This window comes from Myotis myotis, unplaced genomic scaffold, assembly GCF_014108235.1.
Source record: "Myotis myotis isolate mMyoMyo1 unplaced genomic scaffold, mMyoMyo1.p scaffold_m19_p_5, whole genome shotgun sequence".
NCBI lineage: Eukaryota > Metazoa > Chordata > Mammalia > Chiroptera > Vespertilionidae > Myotis > Myotis myotis.
The window spans coordinates 79,755,414-79,781,591 of record NW_023416357.1 but is presented as its reverse complement, the minus strand read 5'-3'; the positions used below and the strand labels follow the sequence as shown (position 1 = coordinate 79,781,591).

Genomic DNA, 26,178 nt, shown 5'->3' with positions numbered 1-26,178 from the left:
CAACTGACTGAAACCACTTTGCAAAATCCTTAAGTCCACCAGCCCACCAGGAAGCAGTATGGTTTGGAAATATTCTATCTCTTCAAAGTCAGTAGAATAGGGTAGATAAAGCAATACTTGTATATTCTATCTCTCTATTCCTTTCCTTTCTTTTCTCTCTCTAAAATCAATAAGAACAAAAATTTTTTAAATAACATAAAACTATGGTTTATAATGTTTTTAAAGTCAATTATGTAGGGTTATGATCGAAATATATTAGAAGGGTCTGAAGTTATGCATTTCATGCAATTAAAGGAGACCGAATGGAGGAAAAATAGAGACGAGGGGAATAATGAGACACTGGACAGAAAGTGATGCCAGGAGTCCCTAGGCCGTCAAAGTCAGGAGAGTATGATAACCTGCAACTCCCCATCCTGATTCCGAATGCAGCCTGGACACCTGGTGACATCTGGGGTCCTAGAGGACAAGCCTCCAAAAGCTTTACAATAGGCTTTGAGCTGAGATTGTCCTCCACACCAGGGAAGCCCTCATCATAACAGCAAGTCTATCCAATGGGAGTTTCCCAAATACTCACCCCCACATGTTTCCATACTTTTTAAAACAGTCCATGTCAAAATCACATATACCCTGCAAGGAGAAACAAAATTAGATTATTAACCCAAATGTACTGAACTCTACCTCTAAAATCTCATAACCCCAGAATTATTACCTCCATAGCCACTCCAGAAGTAAGAGTGACCTGCACACTCTTTGACCTCCTGGTCAAGCATCCTTTTCATTTATCTCATGAGCCCTCTCTAGAATCCCAGCAGAACTAAGAAGTTTAAGACACCAGGGACCTCTTTTAGTCTAGCAGGTTTAAACACATCTAAGGCATATTTGCTGAGTGAGAAGTGAGCGACTGATTGAGTGACAAAGTGACTCACTCCCCAATTTTCCAGCTCAACACGGAAAAGATGGAGAGATGTCACCACTCCAGAAGGACAGAGCAAATTAAAATACCTTCTCTGTGCTTTCACTTCTATAATTAAAAAACACATCTTGTGGCTAAGTTTCAGTTGTGATATTTTATGTTTTAACTATGCAAAGGAAGTTCCAGAAATGTGGGTCTTGGGGTGCATCTTCAAGGAGTTGATCTGGGAAAGGTGGAAAGAAAATTGCCTTTTCAGAGGCAAAAAGTATGGGATTTTTTTAACTCAATGAGGCCCTGAAGAACTCAGCTTGGAATATTAGAATCTGGTCTACAGGAAACAAAATCTGATGCAGAATGCAGTTTGCATGTAAGGCTCTGCCTGCTGGCTTTGTGGACATGAGCACATAACCTTCCATGTAGGGGTCAAGCCCTGGGCAAAGCATCAGGGCTAGATCAACCACAAACACTTTGCCAAAATTCACAATCCTTGTGTCACTGAGGTCATTCTATTCAGATAAAGTAAATACTCAATAATTTTGTCCAAACATCTCCTTTCTAGTAATTTTGTGTGAGCAAATATCTGAAGTCCATAGATAAACACCATCTTACCTCAGTTATATCCACTCCCTCTCAGACTCAGCCATAGGGTGCCTCCTTTGAGGGCAGAGAAGTAAAGCAGACAGCTCTTGTTCCATCTCTCAAATCCCCAAAGACGTCATGTGTGGGAAACTGTTTATTGCCTTCAGTATCTGATAAGCATAGACAGAGAACCCACCAAACCCCCCCCCCCCCCCAAGACTGGGTGCCTTTGAAGCCCTAGCAAAGGTTGGAGCTAGGCGCCACCTCTGTTTGTCCAGACAGTGGTGGCTGAAACTACTCCCCCATTTATTATTATGTAAATCCTTGCTGATGGGCTAGTCTGCCTATTGCCAAGGGTCACCTGCCTAAGGGAGAACGTGGAGGGAAACTTACTCTACAGTCATGGGGAGCAAAGGGTGAGTTAGAACCATAGGAATAACTGCAGGGATTTATCAGTTCTCTAGAGAATTCAAGTATTTATGTGCAAATTACCGATGGTGACTACTTGGGTGCCTAATGCTCTGAGGTTTCAAAGCTATCCAAGAGGAATCAAGAAAGGCTACCTAGAGCGTATCCTGTGAGCAGGACAGTCTGACTCTAGCACATCCGACTTCATGGGGCACTCCCAGGCATCCCTCATGCTTCTCTCCTAATCCTAAGTGTGATTCTGTCTTCCTGGGAACCTGCACCTCGCAGAAAGAAAACGCTCCTCACGATGCTCACAAATAGGGACAAGATGTGAGCTGGATCAGCTGAGAGTTCTGCTGCCCCAATGAGCCAACCCCTGAGGCTCCTGACAGCTGCCACTGAGCCTGGGGTAAACCTGGCCTGCGCAGGGCGGGGCCTATGGTGCCTTTTCTGGAAAGTGTGAAACCTCAGAACTTCCTCCTGAGCAAGGCCCTTTTACTAGGGAACTCAGCTGCGGTTTGGAACCATAAGAAGCAAAAGAAGGCTTTTTCTCCACCAGAGTTAGGCTAGGCCTGCAGGTCTGTGGCGAGCCGCGGCCGTGGGTCTCTCTTCCGCAGGATGGGGTTTGTGAAAGTTGTCAAGAATAAGGCCTACTTCAAGCGATACCAAGTGAAATTCAGAAGACAGCGAGAGGGTAAAACCGATTACTATGCCCGGAAACGCTTGGTCATCCAGGATAAAAATAAGTACAACACACCGAAGTACCGGATGATCGTCCGCGTCACCAACCGAGACATCATCTGTCAGATCGCTTATGCCCGTATAGAAGGAGATATGATAGTTTGTGCAGCTTATGCTCATGAACTCCCCAAGTATGGTGTGAAGGATGGCCTGACAAATTATGCTGCAGCATATTGTACTGGCCTGCTGCTGGCCGCAGGCTTCTCAATAGGTTTGGCATGGACAAGATCTATGAAGGCCAGGTGGAGGTGACTGGAGATGAATACAATGTGGAAAGCATTGATGGTCAACCTGGTGCCTTCACCTGCTACTTGGATGCAGGGCTTGCCAGAACTACTACTGGAAATAAAGTTTTTGGGGCCCTGAAGGGAGCTGTGGATGGAGGCCTATCTATCCCTCACAGTACCAAACGATTCCCTGGTTATGATTCAGAAAGCAAGGAATTCAATGCAGAAGTACATCGGAAGCACATCATGGGTCAGAACGTTGCAGATTATATGCGTTATCTAATGGGAGAAGATGAAGATGCTTACAAGAAACAGTTCTCTCAATATATAAAGAACAACGTAACTCCAGACATGATGGAGGAGATGTATAAGAAAGCTCATGCTGCTATACGAGAGAATCCATCTATGAGAAGAAGCCTAAGAAAGAAGTTAAAAAGAAGAGGGGGAACCGTCCCAAAATGTCTCTTGCCCAGAAGAAAGATCGGGTAGCTCAGAAGAAAGCAAGCTTCCTCAGAGCTCAGGAACGGGCTGCTGAGAGCTAATAAACCAAATCATAATTTTCTATGAAGATTTTCCAGAAGAGAGACAATAAAATTATTAGGCAAACAGCTATTTCTGTGTTGAGCTCTTGTTAATGAAACTGTAGGAAATACCCTGAAATTGGCAGTATATTTCCTCAAGAAACAAGTATAGTTTTTTCCAGAAAAAGATATCTTGTGTATTGACTCAAAGTTCACACCTGCTGCTTGGGCTTCTGTTCTCAAGTCTGACAAGCAACATACCAGCCTTCCATTAGGAAATACTTCTTTCATTTGTTGTAACCAGATGATTAGTAGGAAGAAAGGTACCTTCAAAGTATGTGATTTTAAATTAAGCAAAACGTGCTAATCTGTGGATTTAATTTTTGAAAGGAAGCTATCCAATGAAGGTCACATAGCTAAGATTCTTTAATCAGATGAAATCTTTGAGCAGAAAATACTGGGTCTTTTCTCTAGAAGGGTTTAATTTTGTGGAGATGCTGAAAGGTACATGGTCAGATCTGAATAAACAAGAAAGAGGAGCAAATCTTTGTATATATAGTTTACATGAGAAAATATTTGATGAATAAATTTACGTGCCTCTAAAAAAAAAAAAAAAAAAAAAAAAAAAAGGAAGCAAAAGAAGAAGGCCAAACAGCACTCACCTTACGGTAGCCCAGAACAGTTCCCATAAAAGGTAGGGGTGTCGGCCCAGGGATTCCCAGTTTCTTAAAAAGTCCATGTGTATAGGTCCCATATCTATAAAGTGAAAGAGAAAGCCAGGTTACAGGAATTATGAATTAGGTCCTGGGGCTGGACAGTCAAGGTAGGGAATGAACATGTAGGTGATAAGTAGTTAAAAACTCCCACAGCAATAATTTCATTCACTCATCACCTCTTTTCCCACTTCCGCTGTGAGATTCAGAGAAAGTGATGGTGATTAGATAAAATCAGTTGAACTTTCCATGGACCCAACCCCAGAATGAATACTTGACAAATGTTTCCAAAGGAGAGTGCTCCTAAGAGGCTGAGGCTGGAATGTTTTCCAGGAGATTCACTCATGGCTATTTAGTAAGTTTGTTTGTTCATAATGTTGGAGATTCTAATTCTAGGTAGAAAAAGGGAAAATAATTTCTGTTCCAATGATGATATTTTGCTTAACTTCATCCACTCAGTAACTGAGAGTTACTGCAAGCCTACTGAAACATTGTTCTTACAGTCTGCTCAGTCACATTTATGCTTTTTCTTCCCCCTATGCCCTGACCCTGTTTTAAGCTCTGATTCTTCTTAAATATATCACCATAAAGAGGCCTTAGAATAGCCACAGTGCAGGCTATTTCTATAGAATTAAAGTTGTGTTCAGGGCTTTCACTGGCATCACAGAAATGTGAGTGCCTTTCAGCTACACCCAAGTCTCTGTTGTCAGGCAATTTGATTGGCTTGAGCTCTAGAGAAGGGTGATTGACCCCTATGTTTCCTGAATGAAACTATATAAAGGAACCTATGAGTAAAGGCTCAATTTCCCAGCCATTCTCCCCCTCACTGCATTTGTTTCTTCACCTTGTGATGCTCACCTGCTAAGCACAGTGCCAGGCTCACTCATTTTATCAAGATGGCCAGTCAGAAAGCAGTTAGTTTACTACTTCTGTGTCAACTACCTCAAAATTGAGGCCGGTGCTAACTATGGTAGGCCTGCCTGCATTTGATCTTTCATGTGTCATGTGTGGAGTTTCACAACTGAGGGTTCTGAATCCTTGCAAGCCTTCCCACCCCAGTATTACTAAGAGATGGAAGAGTGGAGGATGAAGAGAGGCTGAGGAAAGAGGCCGCTGGCAACAATTTTAAGGAAGAAGTTGCTAGGCCTACAAGTCTCACCTCATAGAGGCAAATTAGAAAAGTATGGCTGGAAAGTAGGCTCTGTATAATGGTTCAACATGCCCTATAAAGCACTTTCAGCTAAAAGGCGGCCTTCCAAACTTCAGTACCTTCCTGTTGACAGTGAAAGATGTGCTATACAACACAAAATAAGTACCCATGAAATGTTCCAGAAAATCAAATTAAAACCTTGTTGCCTCTTCTTTGGAGGTTAACCTTTAAGAAAGTATAGGTTTCCAACATTTTGTACAATTTTAATAATCTATAACATTGGTTGAAAAAAAAACTAAAAAACATTGCATAAATGGACCTGTGCTGAAGGACAACAGAGGTACTTCAGTCAAACCCAAATAGGTATTTGGATACCTTCCTCCAGAAAGTTGGTGCAATTATGTGCACTCACTTCAAAACCTGGGGTACCCTTGGTTAGTCCCACCCGAGTCCCTTCCTTTGCCATGACAGTCATGGCAAGTCAATTAAACCCATTTCTGCTTCTGAACTCTCAGCATGTTACGTGAACTCTCAAGTGAGGCCAAGCAATTGAAAGAACATGTTAGCAACACTGATCCCACTGATGATCTGGTCTAGAGTCTAAACTCACATGGTCCCATAACAAGGCATTGGGTGGGCTGGGTGAATTCCTTGATTTCTTTCCAACTTCCCTCTTTTTGGTAGAGAAATGCTGCTTTGGGTGCAAAGAAAGGGGCTAACAATAAAACCAATCATTTTTATTGCATTTACATCGTGTTGCCATAAGAGGGCACCGTCTACTCTATAGCTACTGACTCATGGCTGTACCAGGGTCTTCTAAGGCTAGTGTTGTTTATCCAGTGGTGCCAGTATCTAGTGACTGACCCATTGCCACACAGACCACACAGTGTGACTTCGATGGTGCCCTATCCCCAGATTTCAAGCAGATGAGATGCCTACACTGTTGCCCTCTTTTCTTTTTCTTTTTTTTTTTTTTTTTTTTTTTTTTTTTTTTTTATATATTTCACTGATTTTCTACAGAGAGGAAGGGAGAGGGACAGAGAGCCAGAAACATCGATGAGAGAGAAACACCGATCAGCTGCCTCCTGCACACTCCCCACTGGGGATGTGCCTGCAACCAAGGCACATGCCCTTGACCGGAATCGAACCTGGGACCCTTGAGTCCGCAGGCCGACGCTCTATCTGCTGAGCCAAACCGGTCAGGGCTGTTGCCCTCTTAATGACCTATTACAGGCCCAGGACCTGGAGTATCTGGGGAAAATACTCTCCCACTCCATCCAGAATGCTTCTCTTATCATCACTGGCTCACAATCTCGCTTATTCACCTGAACTGTGAGATTAAAATAACTGGTTAGGCAAGTATATTTAAAAATATATATATAATCTATGTTATAGAAGTATATATTTGTACAATGGACTCATATTCCTGACATTATTCTAGTAGGGTGAAGTTATTTACACACTTTTGTGGACATAAATCCTGAGCCAACAGCCTCTTTTATCCTACAGAAAGAACATGCTGGAAATAGTTTTATCTCAGTAAAAAACAAATCTAATATTAAATAGAATTAAATTAAACATTATAAATTAATTTTAAAATGTTATCAGAGAGAAAATATGTTGCCAAAATAAACTGTATTTATAATATTTCTTTCATAGAATTGAAACAAAGTATATATTCTCTATGTTCATGTCATCATGATTTCCTACTCTTAATGAAAGTGAAATTGAGATAGAGGTCAAATGGGACATAGAGGGGTCAGTTCTTCCCTACCCACATGTCCAAAATGACTTCTCCCTCAACCTGTTTCATGATGCCAGGAATCTCATGCTTGAAAGGAATTCCTCTGCTAGATGGTTTGATTCATCCTCCTGCACTGTAAGTTAATGGGAAAAAATTTTAAGCCCAAATTTGCTTTTGGGCTCGTTCCTTTGCAGGCAGTCAGCAGATTTCATATTGGGAGAAATAAATCTCTATAATGATGCCAACCCTCCCCAAAGACTAGAAGAAAAAGGTGAAAGAAAAGAATACAGTTTCAAGATTTCTGCTAAATTCCTTCTGCTGTAAAGTTTTCTCATTTAGGGGTAATAGTTCTGCCAGTTACAAGGTGTGGGAATTGAGTATTAGGAGGGGAATTTTAGGGGAGAGACAGAATAGAGGAAAGAGCTAGTCTGAAGAGAAGCGGGGAAGTCTCCAGCCCCCATGAAGTCTGGGGTGCACCCTCGTACATGGTGTAAATTATACCAGGCAGTGGGAGGGAGGAAGCAGGTACAAACCTAGTGACACAAGGGCCATTCCTTGTACACATCTCTAGCAGCAGACACAGAACTGGAAAGGTGAAGATAATGAGACAAAACCCCAGGCCACTCCCTCCTGCCTCCAGGATCCCTGGAGCTGGGAAAGGGGCAAGGACAGAAGCCAGTTGTTTTTAATCTGCCTCAGCTGAATTCTGGTTAATACTGTCTAGGTCTGTGGTCGGCAAACTGTGGCTCTCGAGCCACATGCGGCTCTTTGGCCCCTTGAGTGTGGCCCTGTTGTGCCCAGATTTCATGATTCCCAAGAACCCACAGGGAGCCAGCGAGTCCGATGCAAAAGCAAAGAGTCATTCATTTCAAACCTAGGTTTGGCTCCCCTGCCACACTCACCGATGCAACGGTAAGCTCCAGTGGCCGAGAGAGAGAGAACTCTGTGTGGAGAGAGGTTTTATAGGGGTTTGGGGTAAGGGGAGGAGAAAGGACTGTGGGCCCTGCTGATTGGCCAGGCGTGAGTACACAGGATGTGGTCATAGTGATGGCGTGCACTTCCCTTGACTATCTTCCGGGAAGAAGCTTGCTGAGCACATGGCCAAGTTAAGATGAAGGGCATAGCCCTTACCCTGGGGCAAGGTGGAGGGCGTACTCCTCGCCCTTTCAGCCCTTCCTAAGCCTCAGGAGTACCCTAATTAAGTTAATAACAATGTACCTACCTATATAGTTTAACTTTAAAAAATTTGGCTCTCAAAAGAAATTTCAATCATTATACTGTTGGTATTTGGCTCTGTTGACTAATGAGTTTGCCGACCACCGGTCTAGGTCTACCCAAACTGTCAATTAGAAAATCACCCCCAGGAGCAAGTAATGTCCCCAAACACTCTGGTCTACAGAAATTGAGAGTTGGAGGCAAATGGGACATTAATTACCCTTTCAACAGATCAGGGTAAGAGCAATAATAATCCCTTTGGTGTTGGTAGCCCCCACCGTTTAAGCAACTTCCTCGGTTGGATCTTTAAACCAGATAAGGCAGAGAGGGGCCCGATGAGCGCCCCAAGGCCAAGATTACAGAGGCCATGAGCCTGGACAGTAACTCACAGATAGAGGAGCACCAGGCTGGCAGCCAGGAGAACCCAGGTTTCTGTGGAAAAGCTTGGGATCAGGTCCATGGCCACTTTTGTTCGAGGTTCCCTCCTCTTGAGTTTTCCTGTCAGCAAGCCTTGTGTGTTATGCTCTGCCTGGCAGCCCGTGCCTGTGTGCGTGTGAAGCTTCCTGCCCCGCCCCTCCCCGCCCAGCTGTGATTCAGCCCGACTGGAACGTTTACAGCTGAGAAAGTGGGCGAGGCTAGAGCAGCCAGCACTTAAAGGGCCCTCTGCGGATGCCCGCTCCACCTTGAAAGTTGGCAAAGCATCATGGACACTCCCGCTTTGACCACCCTTGAGTTCATATTCTGTGGGAAATCAATGAACTACTCACTCCGTTTTATCAGTAAGCCCAAATGTTACAGAAAACTCAAGTAAAGTCACTGGTCTTAAATCTTTAAACTGCCCTGGACTCCATGGCTGCCTGAACTAAAAAATACTTGAAATCCTTCAAACAATCTAGGTCAGCGGTTCCCAACCTGTGGGTCGCGACCCCTTTGGCGGTCGAATGACCCTTTCACAGGGGTCGCCTAAGACCATCCTGCATATCAGATATTTACATTACGATTCATAACAGTAGCAACATTACAGTTATGAAGTAGCAACGAAAATAATTTTATGGTTGGGTCACAACATGAGGAACTGTATTTAAAGGGCCAGAAGGTTGAGAACCACTGATCTAGGTCTACAGATCTTTACCCATGCAGTTTTCTTCCTTGGTGCCCCCTTGACGACTCCTATTCATCCTTCAAAACCTAGCTCAGACAAATTCTGCTCTGTTAAAGTCTTCATAGCCAACATCCCTGAACAGATACAATCACTTCTTCCACTTGGTAACTTCTAGTTTCTGCAGACAATTCTACTATTGTCCTCTATCCTCTGGCACCATTGTTGGTCTCCACACCAAGTTCCCTTATCAAATTGAGGTCTTATGAAGGACACAGTCTGGTATTAATCACCCTTATATCACTAGTCCTTAGCAAAACACTTTACACATAGTGTGTATTGAGAAATGTTGGCAGAGTTGAGTTGGTAGAAGTGGTATTGCTAGGTCTTCTGCATGTTCTTTCCCTGTGGCCCTTTGGTGACCACTCCATCTTCCTGGATTGTTAATACAACAAGAGGGCCTGGCTGTGCCTCCGCCATTATTATTGCACATACAGGCTGATTCATCAGAATTTTGTTGACGAGGAGCTCCCAAAGGAAAGGCAGGACATGGATGAGATGGTGATGGCTACACCAAGCTTATCAGTTCATCCTGCTTCCTGTCCACCCCCTCCCCTGAGAGGGTCCTGCAGTAGACAGGGAGTTAGACAAATTCATGACCAAAGAATGGCTCCCTCTCTCTCTGAAAGACCACAAGTCCAAGACCAATGGGTGTGGAGAGGAGAACAGCAGCCAGATGGCCATCACTGACATGACAAATGGCATACCTTAGCCAACACTGACAGGACAAAATGTCACACTATGGGCAGCACACATAGTAGGAAAGACTTCAAAGAGATGAATGAGCTTTTTTTCTGGGACAAAGAAGGTTAGAGCAGATGGCTTCCTGCTTTGAGCAGTGGGGGATTTTTTTTTATGGGCGCTGAGGAGCTGATAGGAGACAGCTTGTAATACTAATCCGTGTCACCTGATGGGAGAGATGCAAGTACTGTGCATCTGTAAATTCCACTTGCTCCTTATCATCACTCAGACCCATGTTCTGTGTCTGCTTGGCCTGAGAAACCAAGAAGTATGTCAACAACAAAACCTTAAAGGTTCCCAAAAATCAAAGAAGCAGGAGACATTTAAGCTATGTTTGTGCACTTCCTTCTCTCTTTATCCTTTCTCACTTTCACGCCTTCTGCAGAAAGTGATACTCATCTGTCACCAATTCTTTAGGTCCCTCTAGCCCAGTGGTTCTCAACCTTCCTAATGCTGCGACCCTTTAATCCAGTTCCTCATGTTGTGGTGACCCCCAACCATAAAATTATTTTCGTTGCTACTTCATAACTGTAAATATTGCTACTGTTATGAACCGTAATGTAAATATCTGATATGCAGGATGTATTTAGGCGACCCCTGTGAAAGGGTCATTCAACCTCCAATGGGGTCGCGACCCACAGGTTGGGAACCGCTGCCTAGCCAGAAATTCTCCAAGATTGCATAAAACTGGACTGAGTAAGTGGATGTCTCATTGGTAAAATGCAGAAAGTCCCAACTATCTCACCCACTTCCTTTTATTTATTTGGAAGCTTGTCATGCAGCCTGAAATTTCTACCATCACAGTTTGTCTCTTAGAGTTAAATTTTGCTCCAGGAGGCACCTGTTAAATTCCATAGCTCCCACTGGAAAGTGTATTGTATGAATACATTTATCCGTCTGTGTATTGATTCAAGGCCAAGTGTGTGAATGTTATGTGTAATTATATCATCAGGCTGTGGGCTACAAGCCACATAGTCCCCATCCTTGAGAGCATCCTCCCAGTGGAGGGAGAAAGACAAATAACTGTGTGCAGAATGTAGCATACCCCTGGAATCTCTGAGATAATAGAGCCCTACAGACAGGTAGGAAGAAGGGGCTGTAAGCTAGAATATTTATAAAGGACAAACATGAAAGGTTGGAAGATGATCCTGAGGAAAAGTAGAATTAATATATTACCTCAATGTACAGTTTAAGAAGTTCTTTCATGTCTCTCTTAATTGACCCTCATGACAACCCTGTAAGATAAGTAATGTTGTATTATTTTAATTCCCACTTTACAGGTGTGGAAACAAAAGCTCAGGATGGAGGAGAGTCTTTCCCAAGAAATTAAACTATGAATCCAGGGCATGGAGCCAGGTCTTGTGATTCCAAATTGTACAGTGGCATGCTGGCTCCAATTCCAGGGGCCTCCTGGAATAACTTAGCAGGTTCCATGGGATGACCTTTCCTTCCACACCGCCCAGCACACTTCCACTGTAGGTGCAAACATAGTACAGAGCTGGTTGTGACCCAAAAATGACATGCACATCCTTGTATCCATTACTAAGTCGTGTTTTCACTGAACTGGTCTCAGCAGAAAAAAGATATTGCAAACAATTCTGACATATCACAATCAGAATTCTTTAGGTTTCCAGGAAAGCAGAAAGTAAAAGGTGATAAAACCAATGAGTGAAAGGTAGGCAAATTTCAGAAGACCACGTGGAAGGGAATTAATAAAATAGGAAGTGTTAAAAGAAGCAAAAGATAAGCATCTCAGAATATGTTGCAAAAGGGGATAAAGTCTTTATGGTCTAACCCTGTGGTTGGCAAACTGTGGCTCGCGAGCCACATGCGGCTTTTGGGCCCCTTGAGTTTGGCTCTTCCTAAGCCTTAGGAGTACCCTAATTAAGTTAATAACAATGTACCTACCTATATAGTTTAACTTTAAAAAATTTGGCTCTCAAAAGAAATTTCACAATCCCATTTACCATCGCACCAAAAAAATTAAGCTACCTAGGAATAAGCTTAACTAAAGAGGTAAAAGACCTCTACTCAGAAAACTACAGGACGTTGAAAAAAGAGATAGAGGAAGACATAAACAGATGGAAGAACATACCGTGTTCATGGATTGGTAGAATCAACATCATTAAAATGTCCATACTACCCAAAGCAATCTATAAATTCAACGCACTTCCCATTAAAATACCAATGGCATACTTCACAGATCTAGAACGAACTCTCCAAAAATTCATCTGGAATAAAAACGACCCCGAATAGCTGCAGCAATCCTGAGAAAGAACAAAGTAGGTGGGATCTCAATACCAGATATCAAGATGTATTACAAAGCCACTGTTCTCAAAACTGCCTGGTACTGGCACAAGAATAGGCATATAGATCAATGGAATAGAATAGAGTGCCCAGAAATCGGCCCGAACCAATATGCTCAATTAATATTTGACAAAGGAGGCAACAACATACAATGGAACCAAGATAGTCTCTTCAATAAATGGTGTTGGGAAAATTGGACAGATATATGCAAGAAAATGAAACTAGATCACCAACTTACACCATACACAAAAATAAACTCAAAATGGATAAAGGACTTAAATGTATGACAGGAAACCATAAAAATTCTAGAAGAATCCAAAGGCAACAAAATCTCAGACATATGCTGAAGCAATTTCTTCATTGATACAGCTCCTAGGGCACTTGAAACTAAAGAGAAAATGAACAAATGGGACTACATCAAAATAAAAAGCTTCTGCACAGCAAAAGAAACCATCAACAAAACAACGAGAAAACCCACTGCGTGGGAAAACATATTTGCCAATGTCATATCTGATAAGGGCCTAATCTCCAAAATTTATAGGGAACTCATACAACTTAACAAAAAGAAGATAAACAATCCAATCAAAAACTGGGCAAAGGACCTAAATAGACACCTTTCAAAAGAAGACATTCAGACAGCCAAGAGTCATATGAAAACATGCTCAAAGTCACTAATCATCCGAGAGATGCAAATCAAAACAACAATGAGGTACCATCTCACACCTGTCAGAATGGCTATCATCAACAAATCAACAAACGACAAGTGCTGGAGAGGATGTGGAGAAAAAGGAACACTCGTGCATTGCTTGTGGGAATGCAGACTGGTGCAGCCACTGTGGAAGACAGTATGGAATTTCCTCAAAAAACTAAAAATGGAACTCCCATCTGACCCTGTGATCCCACTTCTAGGAATATATCCCAAGAAACCAGAAACACCAATCAGAAAGGATATATGCACCCCTATGTTCATAGCAGCACAATTCACCATTGCTAAGATCTGGAAACAGCCTAAGTGCCCATCAGCAGATAAATGGATTAGAAAACTGTGGTACATCTACACGATGGAATACTATGCTGCTGTAAAAAAGAAGGAACTCTTACCATTTGCAACGGCATGGATGGAGCTGGAGAGCATTATGCTAAGTGAAATAAGCCAGTCAATGAAGGAAAAATACCACATGATCTCACTTATTCATGGATAATAGAGACCATTATAAACTTTTGAACAATAATAGATACAGAGGCAGAGCTGCCTCAAACAGATTGTCAAACTGCAGCGGGAAGGCCGGGGAGGGTTGGGGGGCAGGAGGGAGGGGGGGTAAGAGATCAACCGAAGGACTTGTATACATGCATATAAGCATTACCAATGGACATAAGACACTGGGGGGTAGGGGTGGCCAGGGGATTGTTAAGGGCGGGGGGGGAAAAAAGGACACATATGTAATACCCTTTGTAATACTTTTAGCAATAAATAATAATAATAATAATAATAATAATAATAATAATAAAAGAAATTTCAATCCCTGTACTGTTGATATTTGGCTCTGTTGGCTAATGAGTTTGCCGACCACTGGTCTAACCTAATCGTTGATATAACCTCCTAAGGTGTTTTGTCTGACACTAGGCTGCCCTCATCCAGGAAATCCTCTACTAGGCCACCAGAAGAGCCTTGAAAAATTTGGATCTTGTAACATTTCTCTCTTGCTCAAATCCACCAACAGCTCCCATCATCCACAAGATAAAATTTAAAGGCCTCAGGAAATAAAAAATATATATAACAAAAAATATAGCATCCCATAGAAATATAGGAAAGTAGAGTTAACTAATTCACTCCAAAAGAGCAATAAAGAGATGGAAAATGGAAGACAAAAAATAAAAAAACTAACCATTCTGGGAGTTTCACCATCTGTCCAGTAGAAGAATCAGAACAAAATAATAGAAAAAATAATTCAAGAAAATTTCTCAGAACCAAAGGGTGGGAATCTCCAGATTACAAGGCCAATATATAGCACTGCCCAAAATAGTAGCCCCTAGTCACATGGCTGGTCAAATATAAGTATAAATTAATTAAAATTAAATGAAATCAGAAACGCAGTTCCTCAGTGTTCAATAGCCTCATGTGGCTGGTGGCTACCATATTGGACAATAGAGATAGAGAACATCTGCATCAATGCAGAAAGGTCAATTGAACAGCTCCGTCCTTGAATAATGGATGGAATCAGGGCACCAAGTCACATTATAATAAAATGTCAGAACAACAGGGACAAAAAGAAGATTCCCAAAAGCTTGCGGAAAGGGTAAGGGGAGCAGAAAATAGGTCTCATACAAAGGCTTAAAATTTAGAAAGGCGCCCTAACCGGTTTGGCTCAGTAGATAAAGCGACGGCCTGCGGACTGAAGGGTCCCAGGTTCAATTCTGGTCAGGGGCATGTACCTTGGTTGTGGGCACATCCCCAGTAGGGGGTGTACAGGAGGCAGCTGATCGATGTTTCTCTCTCATTGATGTTTCTAACTCTCTATCCCTCTCCTTTCCTCTCTGTAAAAAGTCAATAAAATACATATTTTAAAAAAAATTTAGAAAGGCATTAAACTTCTCAACAGCAAAACTAGAAATAAGACTCTGTCTCTAAACTCAGAGAGAAAAATCTGGCCAGCCTAGAATCTATGCCCAAACTATCAACCTTGCATGAGGATACATCTATTAGATGTAGTCAGACATGCAAGCTTTAAAAAAAATTTTTACTCCTACGTATCATTTCTCTGAAAGTTACAAGATAATTCCCTCTACTAAATGGATGGAGAAAAGCAAGAAATATAGGCAGGGGGTCTGGGAACAGCTCATTCATCCCAGCTGAGAGGCCATGAAATGTTTGGGGCAAGGCTGTGCAGAAGCTACCAGGAGCAAGCAGCCTAGACCAAAAGCAAAGAGAGAGCCCCTGAAGGGTCTGACCATGTGGAGAGGAGAGGAGAGTCATGCTTCTGGTGGATAATAGGGACAGAGAAAAATCACCAAATTACTAAAAGATACTATTCATTTCAGGGAAAATGAAACGTTGTCAAGAACACAAATGGAAGCAGAGAAATGTACATGGCTCAACTGTTAATAGTAAGTACTTAAGTCATATTGATGATGCAAACACCGAGTAGAAATCAGATTCCTTTTCCTGTTTTGAAAAGACAGGAAGTGTGAATGAGGCAAGGAGGATATTAGGAACCTAAATTCTCATCTTCCAGAGTAATCAAGAAGTAGGAGTCTAAGAATGTCATTTAATTACATGGCAGTAAACATCAGAAGAAACAAATAAACAGTGAAGCTCAAAATGAACTCTGGAGGGAAAAACTGAGGGGGGATCAGGTAGGGCAAAGTGCCACTAGTTTCGTTACACATCTGATAGAACTGTTTTACATTTTAAAGCATGTATGTCTCTAAATCTGATTTTTAAAAAAAAAAATGTAAAAGCCTCAAATAAATGTCAGCTCCTTCCAGCTTCCTCTGGAGCAAAATGCTCCTTCTCTTCACTCCCAAAGCACCAGGCTAACCTCCCACCACATTGAATCAGTCTGTTCTGCCCGCTAACCTGGGACTGTCTCATCCCTGACACAGAGTTGGGGGCAGAAAATGTTTATGGATCTAGCTGGTTTGGCTCAGTGGATAGAGTGTCAGCCTGTGAACTGAAGGGTCCCAGGTTCGATTCCGGTCAAGGGCATGTACCTTGGTTGCGGGCACATCCCCAGTAGGGGGTGCGCAGGAAGTAGCTGATCGATGTTTCTAACTCTCTCTATTCCTCTCTGTAAAAAATCAATAAAATATATTTTTACAAAATATTAGGTTTCATTTGGAGTCTCACCTCTCCTATAAAAAAAAAAAAGAAAGACAGAAAATGTTTGTGGATCTAAATAGAAGCCTGGACAAGAGCCTCCCTGCTGACCTTACTAGCCATGTGTTTGAGTTCCAAATGAACCTCCTAACAGCAGGTGTTAGAAAATCCCCAAATGTTTGGCGGTATGACCTATGAGAATGGAAAAGTGGGCCTCAAATCCTCACCTCACCCTAGACCTTGCAGTAGACTGCTCCCTTCCCTGGTTCTACAGAGGGTCCTCAAGGGTCCGCTGCTGCATTTGTGGCTCTGTCAGGCCTGGGAGCCTTCCCTACTGACCTGGGCCTTTCTCACTGGCACCCAGGCCCCAGCCTCACCCTCCACCCAGCCTTGATGAGAGTGTATGCTCACTGCGGTGGGGAGGTCCCTTTAGTCTTCCTGTGACTGCCACATGCAGGTCTATAGGCTGTCTCCTCAGGTCCTATTACAGGCGGAATTGTGTCTCCTTCCCCCGCCCCCAAAATCCTTATGTTGAAGTCCCAACTCCTAGTACCTCAGAATATGACTGCAGCTGGAGAAAGAGCCTTTAAAGCAGGAATTAAGGTTAAGTGAGGTCATATGGGTGGGAACTAACACAACAGGACTGGCATCCTTATAAGAAGAGGCAATTAGTACACAGACAGATACAGAGGGGAGACCATGTGAAGAAACTGGGAGAAGACAGCCATCTGCAAGCCAATCAGAGATCTCAGTAGGAATCAACCTTCCAACAGCTTGATCTTGACTTCAGTCCTCTGAACTAACTTGAATAGCCTGCATGCATGCCCCCCACACCACACAGAGACAAAGATATGTAGCTAGTTTCTTTCAAGGTAGTTTCTTTTGCATTGCAAAGAGCAGATATATGCTTAGGTGACCTTTGATGACCTTAGGCAATAAAAGTTTATTTCAAGTACACATGAAAATATGAAGAGGCAGAGGTGATCAATGACATTGGAAAAGATGTCTCTGGTTCAAGTAATAGATAAATGATGAATTAAGCAGCAACAATGACATTTAATTATTTCCCAAAATAAGGATTCTTGTAGGTAGACAGTGCCAGGATTGGTGCAATGATGTCATCAAAAATAAAACTCTTTTACTCTTTCAACTCTGGTATCCTCAGAGTATCTACCCTGTGGCTGCAAGATGACTGCTACAGCTCTGAGTGTCACATCTTCATAAGAAAATAGGAAAACACAGGAAGGGGAGAAGGGGGTACAAGGAGTTCTCTCCCCACACACTTCTCATCATGGGTTTCACAGAAGCGCTTCAAAGATTTTTCTTTATGTCCATTGGCTGGAACTGGGTCACATGTCTACTCCTGGACAAATCACTGGCAAAGGGGATGATGGTAACACTTGGCTTTGACCCCTATTGATCTTGTCACTCAAATGAAATTTCTGTTGTTTTAAGCTACCCAGCTTGTGCTGCGTTGCTATGGCAGCCCTAGGACACTAACAAATGTGACATTCAAACATGCTGTGACAAAAAAGGGGGGGGGGGTGGCGCTCAAGTAAGAAGCACTTCTAGTGGGCACCTTCTGAAATTCCTCCTAGACTCTAGGACCTAGAGTCTTCCATCAGAGAGCCACAGCACTTAAGTGAGAGGCATGCTTGTCATCTTGGAAAGTACCAGCTCATTACAAAAGAGCTCCAAATAATGGGAGGAACTGCAGGTGAGGTAAGCAGCATGATTCACAGGTCATATTAGCAAAACAGGAAGAGAAGAAAGAAGGTAGGGAAAGCCCTGGGGAGTCACGAAGGGAGTGGGACATACAAGAAGTCATGCACTCAATAAGCATTTCTCGAGGGAGAAACTAAGATGGCGGCATAGGTAAACACCGGGAAATTGCTGCTTACCAGAACAACTTCAAAAATACAACAAAAAGACAAAACGGACATCATCCAGAACTACAGGAAGGCTGGCCGAGTTGAAATTCTACAACTAGAAGAAAAGAGAAAAGCACACTGAGACTCAGAGGAGCTGTGGAAGTAAAGTGCAAAGGTACGGAGGCTCGAGCGTGTGCGTGGAAAGGGGCTGGTACCTGAGGACGGGGCTGTCTTTTTGAATCAGGAGGGAGTCACAAGCTCCCGACTGCTCTGAACTCTGGTTCCGGGAAGTCTCTGGGGACCCAGGACTCATACGGGGAGAAACTGGACTGTCTGGCAGCAGGCAGAACTCTGAACTTGAGGGCAGCTTTCCCTCAAGGTGTTTGCACTGAGATGCACGGCCCCTTAGGGCAGGGCTGAGGACCAGCCATAGCTGCTTGCTCCACCCTTTGATTCCCTGAGACCCCACCCCACCCAGGCTGCAGCAGAGGCTTTTGCATATGAATGCCCTGGCCCTTTGCAACCTGAAAATTACCTAACAAATTGCAGCTGGGCCAGACAGACCCAGAACTTCCAAGAGAAGGCCCAAGGCCCCACAGCAGCTTGCATTGCTTCACAGCTGGGCCTCATCAGGGCACCTCCAAACTCCAAAAAAGGAAGGGGAATCTGCAGTTCTCTTCGTAGCTCCTGCTGGGTAACCTCAGGCAGAGGCTAAATTAGCACCTCCTTAGATCCAAGAGCCAGTGTACCCAGTGGTCAGAAGGGGACAATCCAGATTACAACTCCTCAGATCCATAAGGGACACACCCAGGGGGCAAACTCAGTGAGCACCAAAGCCCCACTGAAGCAAGTCTTGCCCCAGAAGGGTGTCTTCAGCACAGAAGTTCTCCCACTGCAGACACAGCTGATTCTCACTGCCAATTGGCCTGGAGGTCAATTCCTCCCAGTGATCCTACAACAATCAAGGCATAACTACAACAAGACTGTGCACAAAGCCCACAAGGGGGTGCACCAAGAGTGTCCACCTCAGGTAACTGGGGAGGCTGAGACACTGGGCCCTACAGGACACCTAGCACACAAAACCACTCTACCAACACAAGGAAGCATAAAAAATGCGGAGACAAAGAAACAGGTCACAAATGACAGAAATGGAGGAAAGCAAACGACTGGAATAGAGTTCAAAACCACGTTTATAAGGTTTTTCAAGAATTTTATGGAAACCGCCAATAAATTTAGTGAGACCCTGGAGAATATGATAAAAGACCAACTAGAAATTAAGCATACACTGACTGAAATAAAGAATAATATACAGAGATCCAACAGCAGACAAGAGGATCCCAAGAATCAAGTCAAAGATTTGAAATATGAAGAAACAAAAAATACCCAACCAAAAAAGAAAAAAGAAAAAAGATTCCCAAAATATGAAGATAGTGTAAGGAGCCTCTGGGACAACTTCAAGCGTACCAACATCAGAATTATAGGGGTACCAGAAGAAGAGAGAGGGCAAGATATTGAAAACCTATTTGAAGAAATCATGACAGAAAACTTCCCCTATCTGGTGAAAGAAATAGACTTACAAGTCCAGGAAGTGCAGAGAACCCCAAACAAAAGGAACCCAAAGAGGACCACACCAAGACACATCATAATTAAAATGCCAAGAGCAAAAGACAAAGAGATAATCTTAAAAGCAGCAAGAGAAAGAAACTCAGTTACCTACAAGGGAATACCCATACGACTGTCAGCTGATTTCTCAACAGAAACCATGCAGGCCAGAAGGGAGTGGCAAGAAATATTCAAAGTGATGAATACCAAGAACCTACAACCAAGATTACTTTATCCAGCAAAGCTATCATTCAGAATAGAAGGTCAGATAAAGAGCTTCAGAGATAAGAAAAAGCTAAAGGAGTTCATCACCACCAAACCAGCATTATATGAAATGCTGAAAGGTATTCTTTAAGAAGAGGAAGAAGAAAAAGGAACTCTTACCATTTGCCACAGCATGGATGGAACTGGAGAGCGGATAAATACCACATGATCTCACTCATTTGTGGAATATAATGAACAACATAAACTGATGAACAAGGACTGATCCAGAGACGGAGAGGCATTGATTGGACTGTCGGGCCTTGGAGGGAAGGTAGGGGAGGGTGGGGGTAAGGGGGAAAGATCAACCAAAGGACTTATATGCAAGCATATAGGCCTAACCAATGGACACGGGCAACGGGGGGGTGAGGGCATGAGCGGGGGGGCGGGGGGTAGGGGGCAACGTGGGGATAAGGACACATATGTAATATCTTAATCAATAAAAAATATATTTAAAAAAAAAATAAGCATTTCTCAGACACCTGCTCTTGCCTAACACAGCCTTGAGAACTTTCAAGTGGAATAATCATAAAAAAGTCTTTCCCTGTAAGAACTCAAAATCTAATTAAAAAGATACGAATTGATTAATTTGATTAATTGTATTCCTAGAAGATTTTTCAATTGTTGTGGGAGGCAGCAATTTCCCGGTGTTTATCTATGCCGCCATCTTAGTTTCTCCTTTGATTAATTGTAATTTAAAACTAGAAACGATATTATAAATCAGTACGTTTCTATCCAGATTCCTTCATTCATAAAAAAAAATATTTATTAAGTGCCTATTCTTTTTTTTTTTTAATATATTTTATTGATTTTTCACAGAGAGGAAGGGAGAGAGATAGAGAGCTAGAAACATCGATGAGAGAGAAACATCGATCAGCTGCCTCCTGCACACCTCCCACTGGGGATGTGCCCGCAACCCAGGTACATGCCCTTGACCGCAATCGAACCCGGGACCCTTCAGTCCGCAGGCCGATGCTCTATCCACTGAGCCAAATCGGTTTCGGCAAAGTGCCTATTCTTTACCATTCTCTGCTTTTGGCATTTGAGGTACAACATGATCAATAAAGTTTCTACTCTTAAAGAATTTGCATTCTAGAAGGAAGAGGTAGATCATAAACAAACAAGAAAATATATGGCATTCAGAAGAGCAATGATGAAAATAAACCACAGCAAAATGATAGGAAGTGAGGGAGGGTAGCTCAGAATGGTTGGTTGGCAAAAATCTCTTTGTGCTGAGTCTTGAATGACAAGAAAGTGCTCTGAGAGTGTGCAGTAAAGGGTTAACTCAACATGCCTGAATTGTCCAAACCCTGCACATTCCATAGAAAGAATTGATCCTGACCAACTCTAGGAAAATAACCTTTAAGTCTTCGGAATATGTTATTAATAAGAGTTTCTTTGAATACCTGGTGGCAATGGGACAAACCAGATAGTTTATGCCAACAGTGTGAACTATGGTGGGGTCTTGGGCCATGCTGTATCCGTCTGACCTTTGGGGGCTAAAGACTGAATAACTAAGGTCAGTCACATGGGCACTCAATAAAAAACCTGGACAGCAAAGCTCAAGTAAGCCTCCCTGATTGGCAAAATTTCACACATACTGTTACACATCATTGATGAGAGATTAGGGCTGTCTGTACAACTCCCATTGGGAGGGGAACACTGGAAGTTTGGGTCCTAGGTGCCTTTTACCTTTGCTGATTTTAATCTGTTGTCTTTTTGCTGTGATAAATCAAAAGCTTTACTGAATTCAGTGAGTCCTAGCAAATCACTAAACCTGAGTGTGGTCTTCAGCACATCTAGCACAGAGAGAAACTGGAGGGAAAACATCCCATGCAAAGAGAGTAGCTTTTGCAAAACCCTGGGGTGATAATGCAGATGAGATTTAGACCAAGAATAACCCAGGGGTCTGCCCAGCCACACAATGATGTGGAGGAAGAACTAAATCTAGAACTTAGGTCTCTTGACCAACCAGAGGTTTTCCCCTGAAACTGCTTAAAATTGTAGAAATGGGGCAGGCTTAGGAGTCATACAGACATAATTTCTGATCTATCACACAAGGATATTTTTTTATTGATTTTAGAAAGAGGAAGGGAAAGAAAAGGGGGGAGAGAGAGGAGAGAGAGAGAAACATCAATGTGAGAGAGAAACATCCATTGGTTGCCTCCCATAAGGGCCCCAAGCAGGGATCAAACCTGCAACCTGGGTATGTGCCCTGACTATGAATCAAATCCACAACCTTTTGGTGTATGGGACAACACTCCAACCGAGTCACACTGGCCAGGGCTGTTTTTTATTTCTCCGTCAAGCACCACGCCTGGCAAGAGCAAGAGAGGTTAGGAAGACATGCTTATCCAACTGGATGACAGTGAGGGTCTCTTATGTTCAGTGCTTGCCTCCTGGCCTGCCAACTGCTGATGCTGCCCTCACCTCCCATTCCAGAGCCTTCTTTGAGCCACTTCCAAGAGCCCACAGCTCTCTCTATGGAATCCAGCACCACTCTGGAGGTCAAAGTCCTTGCATGTAGATAACACAGTTGCTAGCTTAATACGGAGGGTATGGCTAGAAGATGAAAGATGGAGCAGTAATAAATAGGGCAACAGGTGAGTCAGCACTCTAAGATATGCCAAAGGGTCAAGTGTGACCTTCTGGATCAGCTCTTTTCAAACAGAGGTGGAAAACCGATGTCAGAATATTACAATGCCAAAGGACAAGGCCTCCCATCAGTTTCATCCAGAAGAGCTTTATAAATTGTGGCTAAGCATTCCTTCTAAGAATGTAGTCAAGGGCCGCAGAGAGTCTCTGAGTGACACAGTGACCTATGAACCTCCTATGCATTGAAGGCAGGGATTGGAGAGAAGGAAATGGCAGTTCAGATCAGACATAAGATTATAGAGGAAATAAAGGCACAATTGGAATTGTATTATATTGGGAGGAAGTCATGTTGGGAGTTCAGACCCATGATCCCACTCCAATCTGCCATTCACTTATTTGACCATGGGCAAGACCCTTCCACTCTTAACTTCCTGTCTGTAATATAGGGATGTTCCCAATGCCCAGGTACTAGGTTTCTCTGAGCTAAGTTCAGAATTTCCAAAGTAGCAGACCTGGAAAATAGAAATAGAAGGCAGGGTGATGGCTAAGATCAGTAGTCAATGGGACATGTTGGAACTCAAATCAACTCACCAATGACAACACTATTTGATATTTTCCTACAGCACTGCCTCACTGGTATAATCCTTGCTGAATATTTAAAACAACGACCTCAACTTGGCATGTTAACAGAATAAAAAGTGGAGTCACAAACCAAAATTATAATAAATATAGAATTTTATATTTGTTTATATATTTACATTTACTGGAGAACTTTATTTTTGTATGGTTTTGAGTTACAGTGTAGAGGGGTGGGGAAGGAGAATCCATTTCTATTACAGTAGTAAGGGAATGTTACACAGTCCCTGCCTTCTTCCTGAGAGGTATTTGAAAATTTCTGGCTTCTGTTATTGCTAAGGTAACTTCATAAGCATTGGGTTTTATTGATTAAAGTCCTCAGATAATTTAATAGGTATGAACTTATTATGTTTCACTCAACTATCGTAGGTCTTTTACTTTGGTGAATATAATTTTGGGGAATGCAAATAACAACCTTTTAAGTCCAACCTCATTGTATATATTCTGAGAGAATTGAAACTGACAAAGAAATCTTGACTTTTAGTGGCAATCTATATATATAAAAGCCTAAGTGACCATTACAACCAAACGACCGGAATGACTGGAATGACCTGTCGACCAGTTGCTATGACGTGCACTGACCATGAGGGGGCAGACGCTCAATGCAGGAGCTGCCCCCCTGGTGGTCAGTGCGCTCCCACAGCCAACCTCCCGCAGCCGGCCAACGGCCCGCGGTCCCTCCCCCCCACAGGCCAGCCCCCATCGGCCCCTGGTGCTAAACCATTCGTAGAGGACCTGCTTCTGGGTTGGGGTTTCTTACGTAGCAGAGCAGCTCCCTTGCTGCGAGCTATTGAAAGTCAGCTCTCGATACAAGTGTTTGTCTCGCTCCCGTCCTCTCCCTTCCCTGGGGGCCGCCTGTCCACTGAGGTGGTGGCGCTGCAGCGAGGGAAGGAGGAGGGGGAGAGGCAGGGAACCGCACAGTGGCAGGGCACTGATGGCAGTGGCATCTGGCATCCGTTCCTTCTGCACCCGGCCCAGCAACAGGCACCTTTGGGCCCCAGGCTGGGACAGGGAACTGGTTGTGGGTGTGGCCCCTTTCCCGGGGGGGCCAAGAGCCGGCTCCCTCCTAGGAACTGGGGCCAACCTCCTGTAGCCCCTCTTCCCCTTTTCTCCCCCCCTGCACAAATTCATGCCCCGGGCATCTAGTCACATAATAGAGTGTTCCTTGAGTGAACTAAGTTTATACTCTCAACCTACCTGAACAAACCTGATTATAACAGGAACGTGCGTCCTAAGATTCATGTGCAAAGTTCAGTTCATCGTTTAATGTTTAACAAGGAAAATGCCAGTGAGGTTGTGCTGTAGGAAAATATCAGCTAGTGTTGTCATTGGTGAATTGATTTGAGTTGCAACATGTTCCATCTGGCTACTGATCTTAGCCACCACCCTGCCTTCTAATCTCTTTCTTTAGGTATATTATAGGATTTAAAAGACAAAAGCATAGAACTCAGCTTGAGGAGGTTACTCATTCAACAGTCACTCCTCCCATTATATTTTTCCCTTATTGCAAAGCTGCTATATGTATACAATGACTGAAAGAACTCAATTTAATGCAACCAACACATGGGTTCGCTTACAACATTTACTTCTAAAGGAACTTACCTCCATCTATCTTCTCAAGGACTCAGGTTCACACTGAAATTCAGCTATGTTCAAAGAATCTAAGTTTAAGTGAAGTACAATATAAAAGAAGTAAAAAAACATTGCTCTAGGGACAGAACTATATTAAACATATTAATGACTATATGAACAAAAAGCAGTGACTCAGGGCTGTTATTTTTCTCCACAGCAGAAATACAGTAATCAATTCAGGCAGTTACATCTCCAGATCCTCAGGTTTTAATAAAGCATCTCATCATCATGATAAGCATGATCAAAAATCCCTGAGAGTTGTGCACCTGAAACTAATAAAATAATGTATGTCCACTGTAATAGAAAGTATCTGAGAGGAGAAGGGTTCAAGATGATTAGCATAGAAAGACCCTGAGCTTACCTCCTCCCAAGGACACAACAGATTTACAGCTACATAGAAAAAAAAAATTTGCCCTGACTGGTTTGGCTCAGTGGATAGAGCATCGGCCTGTGGACTCAAGGGTCCCGGGTTCAATTCTGGTCAAGGGCATGCACCTTGGTTGCGGGCACATCCCCAGTGGGGAGTGTGCAGGAGGCAGCTGATCAATGTTTCTCTCTCATCGATGTTTCTAACTCTCTATCCCTCTCCCTTCCTCTCTGTAAAAAAAATCAATAAAATACATTTTAAAAAAAAATTTATTTGAACTAGAAGAATAGTGCCTTCACAATAAAAGAAAAAATGAGATGCATTGAGAATAACAGGAGGGGCAGAGATACAGCCTTGCCTGGGACACCACCCCAGATGCAGTGACCCACAGGTGGGAGAGATTCCTCCCTTCTAAAAAAGGAACTCTCCCTTGAGGAATGAAGGGCTCCACATCAGATACCCCAATTCTCGGGGCTGACACTGAAAAAATGAGTCCCCAGAATGTCTGGTTTTAGAAAAAAAAAAAACGGGGATTAAGACCAGGAGAAAAAGAACTGTAGGGAACGGAGAAACTGCTCTTAAAGAGCTTGCACACAAACCCACACACCCTGAGATCCAGCACAAAAACATGAGTGTGACAAGCTCTTAGGCCAGGGGTGGGCAAACTTTTTGACTCGAGGGCCACAATGGGTTCTTAAACTGGACCGGAGGGCCGGAACAAAAGCATGGATGGAGTGTTTGTGTGAACTAATATAAATTCAAAGTAAACATCATTACATAAAAGGGTACGGTCTTTTTTTTTTTAGTTTTATTCATTTCAAACGGGCCGAATCCGGCCCGTGGGCCGTAGTTTGCTCACGACTGTCTTAGGCCATAGGAGAGGCAGCCTTATTTACTAACTTTAAAGAGGCAGCTGGAGAGGCAGTAACCTACAAGGACTTTATCCAGAAACAAAAATGCTAGTAGATACCATTTTTGT

At 43.1% G+C, this 26,178-nt stretch overlaps 1 protein-coding gene and 1 pseudogene across 2 annotated transcripts in view; one reads left to right on the top strand and one right to left on the bottom strand.

The window, feature by feature from the left end:
* LOC118656485 (cytochrome P450 3A12-like) overlaps positions 1 to 8,774 on the bottom strand; it is a 203,134-nt gene extending 194,360 nt beyond the window's left edge. Inside the window, exons 1-3 of one of the 2 annotated variants that reach the window (XM_036309918.1) lie at positions 8,601 to 8,774; positions 4,052 to 4,145; positions 575 to 627 (exon numbers count right to left, since the gene is read on the bottom strand). In XM_036309918.1, the coding sequence (XP_036165811.1) occupies positions 575 to 627; positions 4,052 to 4,145; positions 8,601 to 8,671 (218 nt within the window). In that variant the 5' untranslated portion in view covers positions 8,672 to 8,774. Of the gene's footprint in view, positions 1 to 574; positions 628 to 4,051; positions 4,146 to 7,898; positions 7,918 to 8,600 lie in introns of those variants that run through there. The other variant, XM_036309919.1, reaches the window with a different exon arrangement.
* On the top strand, positions 2,448 to 3,480 carry LOC118656494 (annotated as a pseudogene).
* Positions 8,775 to 26,178: the final 17,404 nt, after the last annotated feature.